At 44.2% G+C, this 21,694-nt stretch overlaps 1 protein-coding gene across 2 annotated transcripts in view; it reads left to right on the top strand.

The window, feature by feature from the left end:
• Window positions 1–21,694, top strand: part of EP300 (E1A binding protein p300) — a 1,713,356-nt gene that overhangs the window by 997,095 nt on the left and 694,567 nt on the right. For both annotated transcript variants that reach the window (XM_044076495.1, XM_044076487.1), the window contains exon 14: window positions 12,844–13,266. In XM_044076495.1, the coding sequence (XP_043932430.1) occupies window positions 12,844–13,266 (423 nt within the window). The remainder of the gene's footprint in view (window positions 1–12,843; window positions 13,267–21,694) is intronic.

The raw sequence follows: 21,694 nt of genomic DNA, 5'->3' as shown, positions 1-21,694 counted from the left end.
CCATCAGTTGGACAAATTCTGCACAAGAATTTATCACAAAAAAAAAGCTTGGAAAGTGGATGCTCTGTCATTCAGCTGGAAAAACGTGTTGGTCTATGCCCCCCCCCCCTCGCCTCTGCTCTCCAAAGTTCTACTAAAAGTCAGACAGGACAAACCAAAAATGATTCTGATTGCTCCAGACTGGCCTCGCCAACACTGGTACCCACTCCTGCGCAATGTGTCGCACCTTCCTCCATGGCACCTGCCTCAGACACCTTATCTACTCTCTCAGCAGAACAACCAAATTCTGCACACTCCGCTCCAAACTTTGAATCTTGCAGCGTGGCTAATCTAATTTCACCCTTGGCATCCTTCAGCAAACCTGTGATGGATGTCATTTTGGAGGCGAGAAGGCCTAGTACTAGAAAATCTTATGCTGTCAAATGGAAAAGATTCTGCGTCTGGAACCAATCACAAGGAATAAGCACAGCAATGCCCAATATTCCTCAGATTTTACAATACTTAACAGATGCTTCACAAGGGCCTATCTTTTTCTTCCATAAAAATCCATGCCTCTGCCATTTCAGCTCATTACAACACAGAACCTCCCCACTTCTCTCACCCTCTGCTAAAGCAGTATCTCAAAGGGGCCAAAAACTTAAGACCTCCCAGGAGAGCTTCAACCCCTGCATGGGACCTCAATTTTGTATTGGAAAAACTCACTCTCCTCCTTTAGAGCTAGCTGCTACTGCAGACCTGAAATTTCTCTCCTGGAAAAAAGCTTTCCTTTTAGCAGTCACTTCATCTAGAAGGATTTCTGAATTACAGGCTCTTATGGCAGTGGAGCCTTTCATTATTTCTCATGCAGACACGGTGTCTCTCAGGACCAGTCCATCTTTCATGCCTAAGGTGGTATCCAGTGTGGCTCTTAATCGGACCATTCATCTGCCAACTTTCTTTCCCAATCCACAGAACAAGGGTGAGCAGATTCTGCATTCATTGGATGTACACAGACAATTTAGATTTTACTTAAACAGGACAAAATCTCTAAAAATCTGAACAACTACTGGTGGCATTTGCTGCAGGGGCAGAGGGAAAGGCTATTTCAAAGCAGACTCTTTCCAAGTGGATAAGCCATTGTATTCATTTCTGCTATATGCACCATGGTAAAACTATCCCCCAGGGGATCAGATCTCATTCCACCAGGGCTGCATCTGCTTCTGAAGCATTTCTCAGAGGTGTTCCTACAAGAGACATTCTAGAAGCTGCTACCTGGAGCTGAGTTTGTACGTTCACCAAACATTACCATTTACCTCTCTTCTCTAAATCCAGAGCTGATTTTTGCCACCGCTGTCCTGCAGGGCCTTATAGCTGGTCCTAATGCTGTATAAATCCATCCTCCCTAACATAGCTTTGGGAATCTACCCAAATGTAATGACTGCAACAGTGAAACACGAAGAACCTAGTACAGTTGTGTACACTTACCATAAATGTAGATGTTCCAGTGTATTCACTGTTGCAGTCCAGGTTATCCACCCGCCAGCCCCTTGTTTTTTCTCTTACTATACCTGTACTTTCTTTTGTTTGGAGATATATTTTTTTGTGTTTTTATTATATATATATATATATATATATATATATATATATATATATATATATATATATATATATATATATCCCCATTTGGGGGGGCATCTGACATCTGGGGCAAGAAAAACTGATGTAATGGTGTTGGCTGCATGTTTTATATCCCTGATGACCTGGTGTCATGGAAGAAGGGACAGCAACCGACGCAGGACCCAGGACTTTATCAGGCCGACTGAGGGCAACCTGCCAGCAGATTACCCAAATGTAATGACTGCAACAGTGGATACACTCGAACATCTACATTTATGGTAAGTGTTACACAACTGTACTTTCGCCTTAATCAATTAATGGCTGTGTCATGTGCTACTAGTATAAATGTTGGATTTAACTTTTCTTTTGTGTAAGACACTGAGGAAGGATTTTTTTATATCTGAAAGCTTTGTCGTTTTTTAATAAGTTTTATTTGGCTTGACAGTGTGGAGTGAATTTTCTTTTTTGTCATTCCTCAACCTCCTCGGGAACAACTTCCCTTTTTCCCAGATGTTCTTCAAAGTCTGTTGATGCAGGGTACTATTCAAGAGGTGCCTGTTTCCCAAAAGGGGAAAGGGTTCTGCTCCAGACTGTTTCTAGTGCCTAGGAAAGAGAGCACTTGGAGACCTATTCTAGATCTCTCTTATCTAAACACTTTTCTAAAATGCCTTCCTTTCGGATGTTATCTCTTCAGATTCTGTTTCTTCTTCTTCCCTCAGGTCTATATGGAGTGTCTGGATCTTAAGGATGCTTATCTCAATATTCCGATCCATCCTCTTTTCAGGAAGTTTTTGTTTCTCTGTTGCTTCCTGGCATTTTTAGTTCTCTGCTTTACCCTTTGGCCTTTCTACTGCCCCAAGAGTGTTCACCAAATGCCTTGGTCCTGTGATTGCTTTTTGCAGGCTTCAAGGGATCCAAATATTTTCTTACTTGGACGACCTGTTGATTCAGGTGTCCTCTTCAGAGACCATTTAGCAAAGTCTTCATTTTGCTGTCTCCCTTCTTACGAGTCTGGAGTTCACTTTAAATTTCAAAATGTCTTCTCTGACTCCTTCTTAGGATTATGTTTTTCCGGGTTGCAGGATTCATATGGTGACAATGCTAGCTTCCCTGCCCTCTCCAAAGGCCTGAACTCTCATTTCTTTTTTTTTTACATTCTTCTTCCTCTGGCTTCCATTACTGCCAGAGTTTGATTTTTCTGGGTTTCATGGCCTCCACCATTCTGATGCTCCCTCTGGCCAAACTTCACACAAGAAAGTTTCAGTCTTTTCTGAAGTCAGCATGGCTTCAACATGCACATTCTCTAGACTTAGTTGTTCCTCCTCTTTCTTGTCTCAGACAGGAACTTCACTGGTGAGTTCAGCAGTTATCTCTGAATCCAGGGATCTCTTTTCATTCCCCTCTTTCCTCTCGGGATTTGTTCACAGATGCTTCACACATGAGATTGGGGCGGTGATATTTGGCTCCCTAAAATTCAGGGGGTGTGGTCACCTTAGCATAAAGAGCACATCTGTGTCAGAGATGAGAGCTCTTCTGATGGCTTTTCAGGCTTTACATCCTCTTTTCTCGGGCCTGTCAAGGTGATCACAGACAATACCACAGTGATGTGGTATATCAACAAACAGGGAGGAACAAGATCTTACCTTATTTGCCAAGTAGCACTTCTGGTATGGGATCTTGCTGTCAAGTATCAAGTGATTCTTCAGTTTATATCCCTTCCGATGAGCACATTGTGGTAGGTACTCTGAGCAGGTCCTTATCTCAGTCCAATGAATGGATGCTTCACAGGGATGTGTTTCTTGACATTATCCATCAGTAGGGTACTCCAAGTGGATCTTTTTGCCTCCCTTGTGAACAGACAACTTCCTTTGTTTTGTGCCAGAGTTCCAGGTCTTCTGGTGTGGAAGGTAGATGCCCCCTCATTTTCTTGGAAGGGGATGTTTCTTTATGTATTCCCTCCCCTTCCTCTCATTCAGAAAGTCCTGTTCAAAATTCAACAGGATGCTTCCAAATCTTGTCGATGACTCCCTTTTGGCTGCGACAGCACTGGTTCCCTCTTCTGCATTTAGCCAGTGGCAATCATTGGAAGTTGCTTCACAGGGTGGATCTACTGTCACAAGACAAAGGATCTATCATCCATCCCCACCCGTCCACACTTCAACTGACACTGTGGGCGGTAGGATTTTGATCCCTCTTAGACACCTTTTCTCTGAGGATATGCTGCAAGTCCTGCAGGAGGCCAGGAAACCTACTACTAGGAAATCCTACATATCCAAATGGAAGTGATTTTCTATTTGGTGTCTCTCTCATAACTTGGACCCACTTGCTGTGGATGTGCCTTTGGTTCTCTCATTTGTATGAGTTGCTAAATGCTAGTTTGGCCTATTCTATTGAGGTCCACTTATCAGCTATCTCTGCTGATTTGCCTTTTTATCCTCCTTTAGCTTCTAAGTTTGAGGTGAAACAATTTTAAAGGCGTCCTTAATATTAGACCTCCCAGGAAGCCTGTTCCTCCTCCCTGGGATCTTAATTTTGTTTTGGAGAAGTTGACTTGGGCTCCTTTTGAGCCTGCTGCTTCAGCTTCCTTGCAACATTGTTCCTGGAAGTCTGTTCTTTTATTAACTCTTACTTCTGCCACATGGGTGACTGAGTTAAAGGCCCTTATGGCTTGTCCTCCTTTTTTGATCTTTTATGAGGACAGTGTGTCCTTGCACACTAACCCTTCTTTTATGCCTAAGGTGGTTAGTGAGCTATCACGTAATCAGGCTATTAATCTGCCTGCTTTTTTCCCCGTCTGTGCAAACTGACAGTGAGAGGGTGCTGGATACTTTGGATGTGCACAGGCAACTCACGGTTTATTTGGATAAGACTAAGGCTGTTAGAAAATCTGATCAGTTACTTCTTTTCATCCTATATGCCCCATCTATTCACATGTTGCAGTGTCAAGTACATATGGATGTACTTACTCCTCTTGCTTCCTGAATGTCTGGCCAGTATACAAAAGATTTCCGTCACTGTATGGTGTGTGGGGCATCTGACGTGGTTAGGAGAACGTAGACCATAAAAGTGCTGTCTGCGCGCACCAGCCGTCAGAACTTCTCAGCCGCCAGTTGAACGTCAGGTGTTCCTGCCTTCCCAGCTGTCTGATTCTAGAGAAATCAGACAAGTGCCCCATTGGGGAACCTTTTCAGTCATTTAGTTTGTTTCTAATGCTTGTTCATGTCATCCAGAAAGGGCAAGTGTAAGTGCAGCCATCAGATTCCTCATAAGGATGCCCATGATCAGTGTCTGTTTTGTTTAGGTAGGTTGCACGACTACAAGGCCTGCACCAGTCATTTGTGCCCAGACCACAGCGCAGGCATCTCCACACACTTAGCCTTTACCTAGAAAACCAATGTCTCAAACAGAACTGCCAAAAAAGAAGCCCAAGACCATCCGTCAGGCCTACTATTGCCGCTGCACTTCCTTCGTCCAACTCTCAGCCTGTGGCCGACATCGACCTGGTTGAAGAGACTGGCTCCACCACTTCAGATACAGCGGGTACCTACACAGAAGCCGCACAGTCATGCGCAGAGGGCATGTCCACAGAGGCTTTTCCGACGCTGGGGGGGGGGGGGGCTGCAGTTTCTGTAGGGGCCATCTGATTCCCTCCGTTACCATACAGTCTCACAATACTAGGCCTTCCTCTATTCAGACCCCTACTAGGCCGTCTCTCAAAAAGAAGGAAAAAAGAAAGCATGTTTCTTCTACTCCTGAAAGTACCCCGGGCTAGCAGCCCTTCAGCCAGAGCCTGTTTAATGCCTTTATAGCGTACCACTCCAGGGACGTCCACATTCCCTCCTCCTGTACTGAGTCCTAGGCCTCAGACACCAGATCCCTGTCCGAGAGAAGAAGAATCCCATTCATATACCTCCCAGATGCCTTCTCCCCTGGGATATATGCCTCCCCAGAGGAAGAATCTGTTGACCCTGACTCCCCAGCAGAGGATTTAACTTTTGAGGAAACTATTACTAAAGTGAAGGAACATTTTATGTGGGAATCATCTGAAATGACAGAGGTGCAACAAAGGTATTAGACCTCATTCAGATGGATTCCCCAACTCCTTCTGCTGCTCTGCCTATAATGCCTGCTTTTCTGGATGCCTTCTCAATAGCATCATTGAACCTGGGCTCACAGCCCCCTGCCCCATACAGACCTGACAGGTTTTATAAGTCCCTGAGACTGCTAAATTTCTTAAGTGTCCTGTTGCAGACCCTGCCACAATTTCCATTTCCACTGATAAGGCTTCAGAACTATTGCCTTCCACCACCCTCCTACCTGCTGACAAGGACAGCAAAACTATGAAACATTTGGGTAAGGAAATGTATACTTCTGCTCCTCTGGCTTTCAGAGCTACTAATTATCAGACACACATGGCAAAATATACCTTATCCCTTTTGGAGAAGATCTCAAAGGAATTGTCTGACTCCCCTGATTTTGCAGCCATAGCTTCACCGTCTTCCCTAGTTGTTCTTACTTCTCTGGTTACCAGCACTCTATCAAGTGCAGTTACAATGCTGCTGAGGCATCAACCAAGTCAGCAGCATCAACATCTGCCTTGAGAAGGTACTCCTGGCTATACCTCCAACCTCTACCAGATGACTTTAGAGCCAAACTGGTTGATGTTTCCTTGGACAGTGCAGCGATGTTTGGAACAAAAGTGGTGACTTATTCAAGTCATTACAACAAAAGGGGAAAGAGCTGCAGGATTTAAAACACCTGCTGGTTTCTCCTATTCCAAAATTCCAGAGGAATTACCCATCAAAAACACAATTTATCAGAAAGCACTCATGCCCTGTTTCCTCCACAAGGCCTAGGAAAACTTCCATGAAGCAAAACTACTCCTACCATAGCCTCCCCTCCTACTAGCCAGAGGCTGCCCTTTCAAGATAGGGCAGGTAGTGTGTGACTACCTGCCAACCTTAAAACCCCCCACCTTCTCCCTGTATCCCTCTGTCTTTGAGTCTCTCTCACTGTCTCCAGGTGTGGAGACATCACTTCAGATGAATGGGTCCTTTCTATAATAGAAAATGTGTATTTTAAGACCTGACTCCAAAGCAAAGGGGTCTCTCACAGCCCCCAAAAGAGCAGCTCCCCCTATTGCAGCCTGTGCTAGACAACCTTATGGCTCAAGGCACCATTCAAACAATTCCACTGTCTGCAAAAGGAAGAGGCTTCTACTCCAGGATTTTCCTAGTTCCAAGAAAAGATAGTCCCTGGAGGCCAGTTCTGGACCTCTCAGTACTCAACCTCTTTCTTCAGGTACCAACCTTCAGGATGCTGACCTTACCAACTCTTTCCACTCCTACTCCCCCTAGGGTTCGTGGCCACGTTAGATATCAAGGATGCCTACTTTCACATCCCATTTCAGGGCCCAGTTTCAGGAAATATCTGAGGTTCTCTGTGGGCTCCTTTCCCTTTAATTCTCTGCCCTGCCCTTTGGGCTTTCCACTACACCCAGATTCTTCTCAAATGTCTGGCTCCAGTTATTGCCTTATTCAGGGCAAAAGGAACCCAGGTATTTCCGTACCTGGACAAACTGCTTATTCAGGCGGACTGCAGTCAGGCCCTTCTGCAACACTTAAAAGTTGCTATTACTCTCCTACAGTCCCTGGGATTTCAGATCAATTTCCCAAGATTCCAACTGGAACCTACTCAAGACATTGTCTTCTTGGGGTGCAGGATTCATACAGATATCATGAAAGCCTACCTCCCCCCACAAAAGGTGGAAAGCTTGACACAATACCTACTTCTGGTCCTCCAGACTACAGAATTGACCGCAAGGCAGTACCTCAAGCTTCTGGGCTACATGGCATCCACTATCCCCATGTTACCATTAGCAAGACTCCATATGAGGAAATTGCAATGAGTACCTTAGGTCAGTTTGGACCCAGCACTCCCACCCCCTCAAGTACAGGGTACCACTCCTGCCCTACCTCAAACAAGAAAGTCATTGGTGGCTGAAGTAGGTGAACCTCAACCCAGGTCTTCCCCTCCAACCACCTCAAACCAAAAAGACCATGTGCACAGATGCCTTAGACTTGAGCTGGGGAGCAACCCTGAGGCAGCTGAAAGTGCAAGGAGTGTGGCCAGGGCCACACAGGAAAGAACACATCAGTATCATAGAAATGAGGGTGATATTATTGGCCCTGTGAGCCTTCCAAACCAATCTCCAACAAGGACCACTAAAAATCTTTACCGACAATACCACTTTACACAGTGCTGTGGTATCTCGGCAAGCGGGGGGGGGGGACGACCAAATCTTATTTGCTTTGCAGACAAGCTCTCCTGGTGTGGCAACTGGCCACCTCCCAAGGGGCAACTTCACAGGCGGTTTACATACCTTCACAACAGAATTCTCAGCCAGACTCCCTCAGCAGATCCATAACGAACACACACGATTGGATGCTTCGCAGGGATGTCTTCTTGGACCCCTGGTACACCCCAAATAGACCTGTTTACCTCCTCTATCAATAGGCAACTTACTTCCTTCTGCGTCAGACTTCCAGAACCAAAGGCTATGGCAACAGATGCCTTCTCAGTCTCCTGGAAGGTGATGTTTCTCTATGCATCCCCCCTTCCCCCTTGTTCAGAAGGTCCTGCTGAAGATCCAGTAGGACAGACCAAAAATCTTGCTGGTGACTCCCTGTTGGCCAAGACAGCATTGGTTCCCCCCTCCTCTTACAGCTATCCAAGGGCAGTTACCACAAGTTTCCCTCAGAGTGGACCTTCTCACACAGCACAAGGATCCCAAATAGACCCACAGTGGCAATCTCTTCACCTCACCCTGTGGGTGATAGGATTCTGATCCCTTTCAGACACCTTTACAATGAGGATGTGCTCACTGTCCTGCAGGAGGCCAGGAAACCAAATACCAGGAAATCTTACCTGTCAAAGTGGAAGAGATTTTCTATATAGTGTCTCAAAAGGCAGTTGGACCCGTTGAAAAGTGAGACCCCTCTAGTACCGTCTTGCCTGTGTGAACTGTTGCAGACAGGGTTAAGTTTCTCATCCATTAAGACCCACTTGTCTGCCATTTCAGCACGTCTTCCCCTGGACCCCCCCACCCAGCTTCCAGACTACCGGCAAAGCTATTCCTTAAAAGGGTCCTTCATCTCTGACCACTTAGGAAACCCTATCCCCCTCCATGGGACCTCAGCTACGTTTTAGAGTTGCACATGGAAGACTGTCCTCCAAGTGGCCTTGAGCTCAGCCAGAAGAGGTTTGGAGTTGCAAGCCCTCATGGCTATTCCACCCTTCCTAGTATTCCACACTGACAGAGTTACTCTTGGAATTAACACTTCCTTCATGCCCAAGGTGATGAACAACCTTTCCCTAAGTCAAACCATCCACCTACCAGCCTTCCATAACACACAGGGAGACTGTGAGAGTCTGCTCCATTTTCTAGATGTGCACTGACAACTCAGATTTTACCTGCACAAAGTCAACTCCATTAGATAGGCTGATCAACTGTTTGTCTCCTTCTACCCCAGGGACCTGGGGAAGGCAGTATCTAAAAAAAATAATTTCAACCTGGATTTTCAAAGCCATTACCTTTTGCTATAAACACCATGGGAAATCCTTGCAAGGTACTATCAAAGCACAGTCCACCAGAGCAATGGCCTCTTCAGGGGCCTTCTTCAGAGGTTTGGATACCTGCAATATACTGGAAGCAGCCACTTGGTCTTCGGTGCATACCTTCACCAAACATTACAAGTTACTCCACATTTCTAAGGCCAGAGCTGGTTTTGCCATCCTATCCTCCATGGATTCCAGGAAAGCTCTACTAGGCCACCTCCCCCTTCTTCACAGTGAGCTTTGGCACTCATCCATATGTACTGAATACTGCAACATGTGCATAGAAGGACATAGAAAAGTTAGGTAAAATCTCACCATAACCATAGATGTCCTTCTCTTCCATGTTGCAGTATTCCTTCCTACCCACCTACCCCTCCTGTTATACGGCATTTGCCTTTCTAGATGGCTCAAGACTGGCATTACCCTTTCTAGGACTGGTTCCGACTGGGGCTTACAGTTCTGAGGGCTGGTACATGCAGACGTCACTTTTGTGGCCCAGGTTCTGCTAGCCACTTCAGACATCCCACACACCATGCGGTGACTGAAATCTTTTGTATACTGGCTGGACTGTCGGGTTGCCATAGGAGTAAACCCATATGTACTAAATACTGCAACATGGAAGAGGATATCTATGGTTATGGTAAGATTTTTACACAACCTTTCTTTCTTTGGGACTTGCTGTATCCAGAGCATTTCTTCTTGGATTTCTAGGGCTGTTTCTTTCTTTTTTTTTTTTTTTTTTTTTACACTTTTCATGGCATGAGCCTTCCCTTTACAGTCAAGGCTCATTCTGCTAGAGCTGTGGCTTCTTCTGGTACATTTTTTCAAGTGCTTAGATACTAATTATATTCTTAAAGCAGCTACCTGAACTTTTGTGCATACCTTTACCAAGCACAAGTTGAATGGTATCTCTAGAGCTAGGGCTGGTTTTGCTAGTGGTGGCGTTCATGGCTTTTTAGGGGACTCTTCAGCTCCTTCCCCCTCCCTGTTTTCCTCTTGAGCTTTGGGACTCTCCCATATGTTAAGAATACTGCAACATTGAATTTAAGGACATAGTACAGTTGTATAAAATCTTGCCATAATAGTTGATGTCCTTAAATTCACTGCTGCAGTATTCACTCCCCACTTCCTTCCCCCAGTCCTTTGCCTTCCTGGATGTACTGATGATGTCTTGGGTTCCTTGGACTGGTGTTCCTACTTGGGCAATCAGTTCTGACTGTGGTAGACTTGAACACCCCCTTTATGCCCTACCCCTACGCAAGGAGCGTTTGGGTGATGTTCAGCGTACCTTTAAAGCAAAAGGAGTCTTTGGTAGATGGGTCGGACGTCAGGCTTTGGCAGGGAATCCCATATGTTAAGAATACTGCAGCAGTGAAGGCAAGGACATTTACCGTTATAGTAAGATTTTACGCAACTGTACTTTCACTGGAGAAATTGCACATCCTTAAATGCTCCTAATTTTCCGCATCCCTCCCCCACCCTGAGAGAGGCGAGCAAGCCACGCTCCTTCATTGTTCTTCCTCCCTGCCTGGCTCATTGAGTGCTGGGGCCACTAATTAAGTACTGGTTAACTAAGTCTTAGTAAGGACTACATACTTCTGTGCCACAAAGCTAAGCTGTACATGTGTGATTTTAATGAAGAAAATCTCTCTCTTACTGGCTCTGTAGCTTTGTTAGTGTGGCTGTAGGTGTATTCAGATATGTAATATAGACGCACTCCATAAGCTTGCATCTTACAGACAGTGTTGGTGTGACAGAATTATTTGAGTTCTTAAAATGCATCCTTGAACAGATGTATGATCATCTTACCAGTAGCTTTGTAACTAGGTTAAAATATTTATGCAGGGAAAAAAGGCAGAGAGAGAAACTCACCTTAGATTTTACTAACTTTAGCAGCAAGGAGCAAGTACAGCTGCTTGCTGTTGTCATTGTGCTGTCATTTAAAATTGTATTTTATCTAGAGTGTTTATGCAGCAGTAAATGGCTTTTTCTGGTTCATTTCCCCTTTTGGGCATTGTCTTCTGGATCTTCATATTATCCTAGTGTCGATGTGGATTTTTTCTTTGAAGTCTGATTAGCTTCCAAAACACAGTAATGAAATCTAAGGGAAGTCCAACTTTCCCCATAGTTGTGTGTTGCACAAAGCTAAAAGGAAGTAGCGTTGTTGCTTCACAGCAAGAGTTTCTCTGATTTGTCACCTAACTGGATGCCTTCTACACTGAGTTTCTATACATACTTCGTGTTTCACTGGGCCCATCTGCAAGTGCTCCAGTTTCTGTCCCCATCCCATAGACATTTAGTAGGTGGTTTGGTGTCTCTAAGTTAGCCTTAGTTTTAAGTATGTGTGATATGGAAGAGGGGACTTGACAGTGGTCTTCCATTCACTACTTGCCTAGTAAACTGTAGATGGTGTTAACTGTTCATGGAGTTACCACAGGAATTAGACAGGGCTTTTGACAGTAATGGATGGATGTGCGTGTTCTATGTGTATGCTTCCTGAAGGAGACTGACATACTGTACTAACTTATGGGGAAAGTTATTTTTTAATTATATTGTCTTTGGTATGTACATATTTACATAATGCTGTGGTTATTTTCCCCTCTGCTAATTGCTGTGTTAAATAGTGTGGGGTGCAGTGACTGTGGATGAGAAGAGAATGATCTTGCTGGAAACTGTTTTCTTTCTGGAGTTTACTGTGATCTTCAAGCTTTTTTTCTTCAGAAGTGCATTCACATTGTATGTTTTATCTGTGCAGGTTAGTTCTTGTTTCATATTTAGTAGAAAGCCTGGATCAGTGTAACATTAAGGAGCATAAAACTACTTCTGAATGAATTGTTATATAGAATAATTGAAGAGGTTTACATCATTTTCAACACATTATAGGTGGAATATAAATTAGAGTAGTTAAATTTGTAAAGCAGTTTGTCCAAACTGGTTTTAGACCAGTACAAAAGCTGTGAGCAGTCATACTTTTAAAACAAACATTGCATAGAATTCTTACCAGGTTGGTGAGTGCCAGTGGAAGCTGAGAGATCTGACATACTTTTCATAGTCTTTTAGCAGTCCCTCATCTTAAAGTGCAAGGATAACAGGTAAGATACCTCTGCCCTTATAAATTCAGGGATTTACAGAACACCTTTATTTCCTTGAGTGATTAAATAAATCTGCATTACCATGGACTTGAGAGCTAACTGAATGGTTGTTCTCTGAAACTGAACTGATGAAATAATTTCCCATCCTTCACGTAACAGGCAGGGTAGTACTGTTAATAACCCCATCATCAGTTAAATCATATTTAATGCGACTCCAGCTTACCTTGTAATTGAAACTTGAGCTGTGATCCGTTACTTCCACAAGTTTAATTTTTGCACTGTGGCTTGCTTATGTGGTGAGTGCTGCTGCATAATTTTCTTCTCTCCCTCCTCTGTCACTGTAGTGTGTTAAAAATAATGTCTTCATTTAGCATTGAATGATTTTAATGAAGAAACAAATGATTTTTTTAGAAGAATTTAAGACAGGTTTGTGATTACATAAGTTCTCTCAGAATATGCCAAGATAAAGATTTTTTTTCCTGAGCTCATTTGTGTTTGTCATTTTTTGAAGACTGAGGACCTTTTTTCCTTTTGACAGCCTCAAATGCCAAATTCAACTCTTCCAGCAAACACTTCAACCACTTTAAGTTCAGGGTCTCAAGGGACCCAGATGCACTGCCCATCTCTCACTCAGCCTTCACTTCACCAGAATTCACCGTCTCCAGTTCAGAGTCTAACACCAACTCCTCACCATACACCACCAAATATAACTCCTCAGCAACCACAGGCACAAATGGTAACATCACCAGCAATGTCAACGGGACCATCGCAGGCTCAACCCATACAGCAACCTCCAAGGCAGACTCCTACACCACCACAGACTCAGCTGCCTCCACAACTACAGCCTCAACTACCTGTCACCCCTACATCAGAACAGCAGCAGCAGAATTCCTCTCAGTCAAGTTTAACTTCTATCCCAACACCAACAGCACCATTGCAGTCACAGCACTTTGGTTCACCTGTAAGTATTTTTTAGTGTGTTGGCTCTGCTTTTGTAATAATGTAAACAGCAACTTGGAATGCAGATTAGATTATCTGCTGCAGAGCATGCATTTCTGCACTGATTAGGATCTTGTTTGACACCATATTTGCCCCTAATTAGAGTTCTGCACAGCTTGACTTTGTCAGCTTTGGATGTCATGTTGAAGTGAAAAATGTTCATTTTAATTTCAGGGGTTATTGTTGATTGCTGCTGGGACATGTCAGGTATCCTTTGAAGTATGCTGGGACATGTTAGGTATCCTTTGAAGTAAGGCATCAATACAGTGAGCAGGGGATTTAATTGCATTATAGCCTATACTGCCAAGCTTCGTGATACCACATAGTACATCAGATGCATATTGGTTTTTAATCATTTCTGTTTTGCATCTCTCTCTCACTTTCAGCAATAAGTAGAGCTAATGCAGAGTATTAAAACTCTATGGACATGGATGTTATTGACTTGCTGTCTGGGGGGAAAAACATATATATATATATATATATATATATATATATATATCTACGCACACACACACACAGTGTGTGTGTGTATTGATGTGTGTGTGTATTGATGTGTGTGTGTATTGATATGTGTGTGTATGCATATGTTTATGTTAACCATATGCATGTTTTTTCCCATGGTAAAATGTCTCTTGTGTATCTGCTAGTTATGCCTAGCTTAGAATGTGGACACACATGCCCAGTATTGACACACATAGTAGAGTATTCACATGAGGACTGTTCCCTGTCTCACCACACTTCCTTACTGTAAAAATCACCTTCATTGTTTTGTCATATTGTCTTTTTGTGCGTCAGTATTTGCTGTTTCTGCATTTTGAGCTATTTCATTGATATTTTTCATTTTGGAGGTATATTTGCAGCATGTTCTTTGTGTGGGTTACTGTTGTAGTCCTAACAACATGTCTGCTGCTGACCATTGTCTGGCCTGGCTTTCAGAGCTGAGCTGCCCTCCTTGGTGTTGGGCTAATGCCACCTTACCTCAGATGTCTTTACATATCTGATATATTGGTGGTGTTTACTTGTGTCATTTTTTTTGTTTCTTCCTTTGTTGATTGTATGAGAAGTGTGTATAGCAGTCTAGAACTGGTCCAAACCTATGATTCTGAGAGCTGGGGCAGATGTGTATCGGGGAGCCTTTTGTATCCACCTTATCGCAGAATATTTGTGTTTTTCCTTAAATTTTGTGCTAAATTGGATGTTCACCCCAAAGAAAATTACATGTGACTGCAGGCCTCAGATTCCTCATAAAAATAATCATGATCAGTGTGTTTACTGCCTAGGTATAGAGCATGGCACAGCTAATGGTCAGTTTGCCAAGGGTTTTATCTAAAAAAAATTTAAGAGAAGACAGGAGGCCCTCAAGGTGTACTGGACAAAAGAGAGACTTGCTGCCTCTTTAGGCTGTCTTGTCTTGTCTGTAAACTCACACCAGAAGGGTAGTACTGGTACACATTAAAAAAAAAAAAAAAAAAAAAAAAGACTGTTGGAGTGTTTCAAAGAAAGGAAGATCGTATGTGCTACTTTATTTGAGGCTTTTAGGTGCAAAAGCCCTGAGCTGTACAAAAGCAGTGAAACATCCATCTAGTTGTGATGTCTGTTACAGCTAAGGTCTCAAATGGTGCCCTTTAGGAGGCTGTCGTGCCATAAGCCCTTATATCCCACCAAAGTGAAAAACAGACTCGGTAGCCCATAACAAGCATCAACCAGGCACTTCCACCAGAGCACCAGTTGGTTATGAAAGAAGAGTAGAATGTATGATGATCTTCATGTTTCACTGTTGCAGTCATCACATTTGGGTTATCTGCTTGCAGTAGCCCTCAGTCGGCCTGATTATCCAAGTCTTGGGTCCTGCATCGGTTGCTGTCTCATCTTCCATAACGTCAGGTAGTCAGGGGTATAAAACATGCAGCCGACGCCATTACATCAGTCTTACTTGCCGTGCGATGCCTGAAGCAGAAGCAGTTCGCAAGTGCCAGGCAGCCAACTCCTGAAATTTTCGCTTTCGAGGTTCAGAACCGAAGTCTTCAACTAAAGCTAAGTACCCCGTTGGGAAAACTTTTTCTTGCTCTAAACCGATGTCAGTAAAAGTCAATAATTGTATTTCTTGTGGAAAGCAAATACCTAATAAGGATTTTCATTCATACTGTATACATTGCCTAGGCCCTGACCACGATGTACCTCGCTGTTGGATGTTCATCGTGTTTCACTGTTGCAGTCGTTACACTTGGGTAATCCTGCTGGCAGGCTACCCGCAGTCGGCCTGAATTCCGTCCTGGTCCGGAGTCTGTTGCTGTCACCTCTTCCCTGACGTCAGTGCGCCAGGGGTATAAAAGATGCAGCCGATGCCATTTTCTTCAGTCTTTCTTGCCGCGCGGTGCCCGAAGCAAAAGCAGTTCGCAAGTGCCGGTCGGCCGACTCCTGAGATTTTCGAAATTGAATTTCAGATCCGAAGTCTTCAAAAAAGCTAAGTACCCCGTTGGGGAAACTTTTTTCTTGCTCCAGACCGATGTCAGAAAAAGTTAACAGTTGTATTTCTTGAGGGAAGCAAATACCTCATAAGGATTTTCATTCTTACTGTATTCCTTGCCTAGGCCCTGACCACGACATTGCTAGTTGTCGGTTTTGTGCTAGATTTAACCAACGCACTGTTAAGCGTCGGTACGGTTTTGCGTTTCATTACATTGGCCGAAGGTTTAACTATATAATGCCGTCGGAACAGCCGACGACCAGAGTTCATAAAAAGCGCAAGGAAAAAGAAAAGGACAGGCATCTGAGGTCCAAAACCGACGATGAAGCCTCTTCTAGGCCAGTCGCTGGTTCTCAGTGAGGTGCTTTCACAGCTCCTGACACCCGCTACCTCAGAGCCACAGGCCGCCTCCCACGTGGAGACAGCTAGGCCACTGGATACTCAAGGTTTTGGGCCTTCAGAAACTAATCCCTCAGATGGGTCCGGAGCCGGTGAGCAGGCATTGGCTTCTGAGGGTGTTTTCAGACCTACACAGCTTTATATCATCCAAGACAAAAACTAAAACAGTTTTAAAGACAAGGAAACAAGTACAACATTCTCCAGGTCAGACTTCCATGCCTAAGAAACAGATGCTCAAAATGGCCGAAGACCTAATTACGTTGATCAGGGGTTCCCATCCCCCTCCTGATAAGAGGCCTAGGCAGGACACTGAATATGATTCCTCTAATCAGGTTTCCATTTCCTCTGACTCCTCTTCAGAACAGGGATACTCTATTCCTCCCTATGAGGATTCTGATGCTGAAGAATCTATTCCTTCAGCTTCTCCTCCTGAGGATTACTCCTTTGGGGAAACCCTGCATACCATGAGGGAGCATTTCCATTGGGAGAGCCAAGATTACTCAGAATCTAAGAAAAGGCTCAGAGACTTTCTTTTACTACCTCAGCACAGACCTCTTGCTATTCCACCTGCTGTAGACAATGTAGATGATGTATTTTCAGAGTCTGGCCTGTCTCCCGACTCTTTACCTCCTGCACCTGTAAAGCCAGACAGATACTACAGGGTTCCAGATTCTCATAAATTTCTATATAAAAACCCTGCTGCTGACCCAGAAATTATTTCTCAGGGTCCCAAAGGGGTCAAGGCCACTACTGCAAAAAAAACCCTGTCCCCTCATTTAGAGATTCAAGGGCACTGGACAGATGGGGGAAAAAAGTTTACACTTCTCCTACCTTGGCTGTAAGGGCTTTAAATTGTCAGTTTCATATGCTTAAATATCAGCAATACTTAAGGTCTCTGCTAAAACAGAAAATGTTAACAAATTCTGAATGTTCTGAGAACAAGGAAATGCAGGATTTATTGCATGCAGCTGAACAAGTGGGAAAGCATACTTTGCAATGTGGTTATGATTCACTAGAGGCCTCTTGCAGGGCTGCTGTTACAGTTTCTGTCATTAGAAGGCATGCTTGGTTAAAGGAACAGACTCTGCCTGATCATGTTAAAGCAAAATTATTGGATGCTCCATTATAGCATGATACTTTGTTTGGTGTTAAGGCGGAAGAGGTGGTGAAGAAAATGGAGGATAAAGCTAAATCTATGCAGACAATAAAGGATTTCTTACATATACAGCCACCCAGATTTAGCAGGAACTGGCCTTGTAAGAATTGGTCCTTTCCCGTGTCAGACAGGCCACAAAGAGGCCGATACAGATGCCCTGTAGGCAGATAACAGCCCCAGAACTCATACAGGCCCAAACAATGGGGTGCTTCTACCTCCAAAAGCGGAGAAGACAAGTCAGCCATGTAGGAAACAGTTCCAATGACTTCCCTCTGCCAGTGCCAAGCATTTATCTTTTGGCAGCACCCGTAGGGGGAAAGCTAGCACTTTTTCCACAAAATTGGCACATGATCACCCAGGACAACTGGGCTACAGGTTCCACTTTCACACCCTTCCAAAGGCAAAAGGTATGCCAGACCTGCCACACAATCAGTGGGCAGAGGCACAAAAACAAGTTTCATCTCTCATGGACATGAGGGCTATTCAGCCAGTGCCACAACGAGAGCAGGGACAAGGATTTTACTCAAGACTTTTCTTAGTATCAAGAAAGGACAAAGCATGGAGACCAATTCTGGACCTGTCTATTCTAAATACTTTTCTGGACGTTCCGAAATTCAAAATGTTGACTCTGCAGCAGCTTCTGCCCATGCTGGGCAAAGAAGGCTTGGCTTGTAACTTTGGACCTCAAAGAGGCATACCTGCATGTCCCAATCAGACAGTCTTGCAGAAGATACCTCAGATTCATAGCTGGCTCAATGCACTACCAATTCTCTGCACTGCCCTTTGGCTTATCTACTGCGCCCAGGGTCTTCACAAAATGCCTGGCACCAGTAATTGCATTTTGCAGACAAAGAGGAATTCAAATATATCCCTACTTGGACGACTGCCTTATTCAAGCAGAGACCAAAGACATTCTACTAAAGCATCTGGCGTTTGTAAAAAGATTACTTATTTGCTTAGGGTACACAGTAAACGAAAATAAATCAAAACTAGTACCCTCTCAAGAGAGAATATTCCTGGGTGCAAGCTTAAATACAACTGCCCAGATGACGTATCTCATGCCAGACAAACAAAGGCAACTGACTTCTTACTTAGAAAGCATGGCAACAAAGACCCAGTTATCTGCAAGAAAAATTCTACAGGCTCTGGGCTACATGGCCTCCTGCAATTCTGCTAATTCCATATGCAAGACTGCATATGAGGAAACTACAATGGTATCTAAGAAGTGTTTGGACTCAACATTGCCACAGCCTGGAATCATTAATTTCACTCATTCCCTGCCTGCAACAGGAGTTTCGATGGTGGGCACAGGCCTGTCACCACAACAAGGGACAGCCATTCACTTTACCCACAGCCAGGCAAACACTAACAACAGATGCGGGCCCACATGGCAGGAAAATGTATTCAGGGCACATGGCCCGCAAGCCAAAGGCATCTTCATATCAATCAAAAAGACAAAAAGAGATGCTAGCTGCACAAAATGCCCTGACAGCCTTCAAGGACCTACTTCATCCAGGACAGCTGCTGATAAAGACGGACAACACCACAGTCATGTTGTATATAAACAAGCAGGGGGGGGGCACACATTCCTATCCCCTCTGCAGACAAGCCATGATTTTGTGGAACACAGCATTGACTTACCAAGTACACCTGCAAGCACAATTCCTGCCAGGAAAAACAAATGCTCTGGCAGACGAACTAAGCAGAATCCTCATGGATCCTCACGAGTGGGAACTAGATCCACAAGTCTTCAACATGATAACAAGGAAATGGGGATGCCCAGACATAGATCTTTTTGCCTCCCCTCACAACTGCCAACTTCAGAGATTCTTAACAAGGAGTTATCACAAACAAGCATGGAAAGTGGATGCTTTGTCATTCAGCTGGAACAACCTTACAGTATATGCCTTTCCTCCACTGCCTCTCCTCTCCAAGGTACTCCTAAAGGTCAGACAAGAGAAGCCACAAATGAAACTGATTGCCCCAGATTGGCCACGCCAACACTGGTACCCACTCCTAAGGAGCTTGTCTCAAGGCCCAGCCTGGACATTGCCTCAAATTCCTCATTTACTGACCCAACAAAACAATCAGATCCTGCACAGCCAACTCAGAACCCTAAATCTAGCTGCATGGCGGATAGTGTAACCATTCAGAATACACCTCTCTCTAAAGCGGTTATGGATGTTATTTTGGAGGCCAGGAGGCCCAGCACCAGAAAATCTTAAGCAGAAAAATGGAAGAGATTCTGTGCTTGGAACCAGGCACAAGGAATTGACACGCTTGTTCCAAATATTCCTCAGATTTTACAATATCTATCTAACTGAGATGCTGGACAAAGGCCTATCCTTCTCATCAGTTAAGATCCATGCCTCTGCCATTTCAGCTCATTACAATACGGACCCACCTATTTTTTCACATCCATTGCTTAGGCAGTACCTCAGGGGGGCCAAAAACATAAGACCTCCAAGGAGAGCACCAATACCTGCATGGGACCTCAATTTTGTCTTGGAAAAACTCTCACTGCCTCCTTTTTTGCCAGCCAATACAGCTGAGATAAAATTCTTATCATGGAAAACAGCTCTGCTCCTAGCAATAACTTCAGCAAGAAGAGTCTCAGAGTTACAGGCATTAATGGCTTTGGAACCTTTTATTATCTTCCATCTGGACAGGGTTTCTCTAAGGAAAAACCCAACATTTATGCCTAGGGTAGTGTCCAGTGTGGCTCTTAACCAAACCATTCATTTGCCTACTTTTTACCCAAACCCACAGAATAAAGGGGAGAGACTTCTGCATTCTTTGGACATACACAGACAGCTACGCTTCTACTTGGACAAAACTAAAGCTTTCAGAAAGACTGAGCAACTTTTAGTGGCATATTCTGCAGGATCACAAGGAAAGGCTATCTCAAAGCAGACTATTTCAAAATAGGTAGGACACTGCATTCGTTTCTGCTATTCACAACATGGCAAATCAGTGCCTAAGGGCATTAGACCACATTCTACCAGGGCAGCAGCCACCTCAGCAGCCTTCCTCAGAGGAGTACCAACCAAGGATATTTTGGAGGCTGCAACTTGGACTTCAGTGCACACTTTTACTAAGCACTACCACTTACCTCTTTACTCTAAATCCAGTGCAGGATTTGCCACTGCAGTTCTGCAGGGCCTTATAGCTACTCCTAATTCTATTAAGACCCAGCCACCCAACCTCAGCTTTGGGATTCAACCCAAGTGTAATGACTGCAGCAGTGAAACACGATGAACATAGTACAGTTGTGTACCTACCATAAATGTAGATGTTCGAGTGTATTAATTGTTGCAGTCCAGGTTACCCACCCACCAACCTCCTTTCTTTGCTGGGACTTATCTGTACTTCTCTATTCTATACAACCTATGTGGTGTATTTGCTTGTAGATGAAGGTATTGTTTATTTTTGTGCATGCTTTTATAAGCAATGTTTTTTAGCCTACCCTTTTGGGGGCACCTGACATCTGGGGCAAGAAAAATTGAAGAAAATGGCATCGGCTGCATCTTTTATATCCCTGGCGCACTGACATCAGGGAAGAGGTGACAGCAACTGACGCCAGACCAGGACTTTGGAATTCAGGCCTACTGCGGGTAGCCTGCCAGCAGATAACCCAAGTGTAATGACTGCAACAGTGAATACACTCTAACATCTACATTTATGGTAAGTACACAACTGTACATTTTGTGGCTTATTTAAACCCCGAACTATTAGTCTGTACATTTTCGCTTCTAAATATTTTGGTACTCGGTTCAGTTATCCAGATATGTCTTTGATAAGCCACCAGACTACCGGCATTCCGAAAAAACGCAAAGATAAAGACAGAGACAGGCCGCCTAGGTCCAAAGCTGCCAAAGATGCTTCTCCTAAGCTAGTCGCCAGTTCGCCAGTACCCAGTGAGGCGCTTTTGAAGCCCCTGATAACCGCTACTTCGGATTCGCCCGCCTGTACTGAGACCCATTCGGAGTCTGGTATGCCACGAGATGCTTCAACTGTGAAACCTGCGGAGATCTCTACCTTGGAAGGGTCCGGAGCCGCTGTGCAGGCACCGGCTTCTGAGGGTGTATTCAGGCCTACTGACTTGCATATTAAACCGACACCATCTTCTTCTTCTAGGCCTAAAACTCAAACCATGCCTAGGAAACCGACGCCCACACCACATGTTTAGGCCTCTATGCCTAAAAACAAATAAGAATGGATGAAGACCTTATTACTTTAATCAGGGGAAGCCAACCTTCCCCCTCTAAGAGATCTTGGACTGAATTTGCTGCTGATACTTCTGTCCTTTCTTTTGGTGAAACCTTGCAGACTCTTAGGGAGCATTTTCACTGGGAAAGACAGGATTAC

This window comes from Protopterus annectens, chromosome 1.part1 (genome assembly GCF_019279795.1).
Source record: "Protopterus annectens isolate FY-2018-M chromosome 1.part1, PAN1.0, whole genome shotgun sequence".
In the NCBI taxonomy this organism is placed as follows: Eukaryota; Metazoa; Chordata; order Ceratodontiformes; family Protopteridae; genus Protopterus; species Protopterus annectens.
This window is presented reverse-complemented; position numbering and strand designations above follow the sequence as displayed.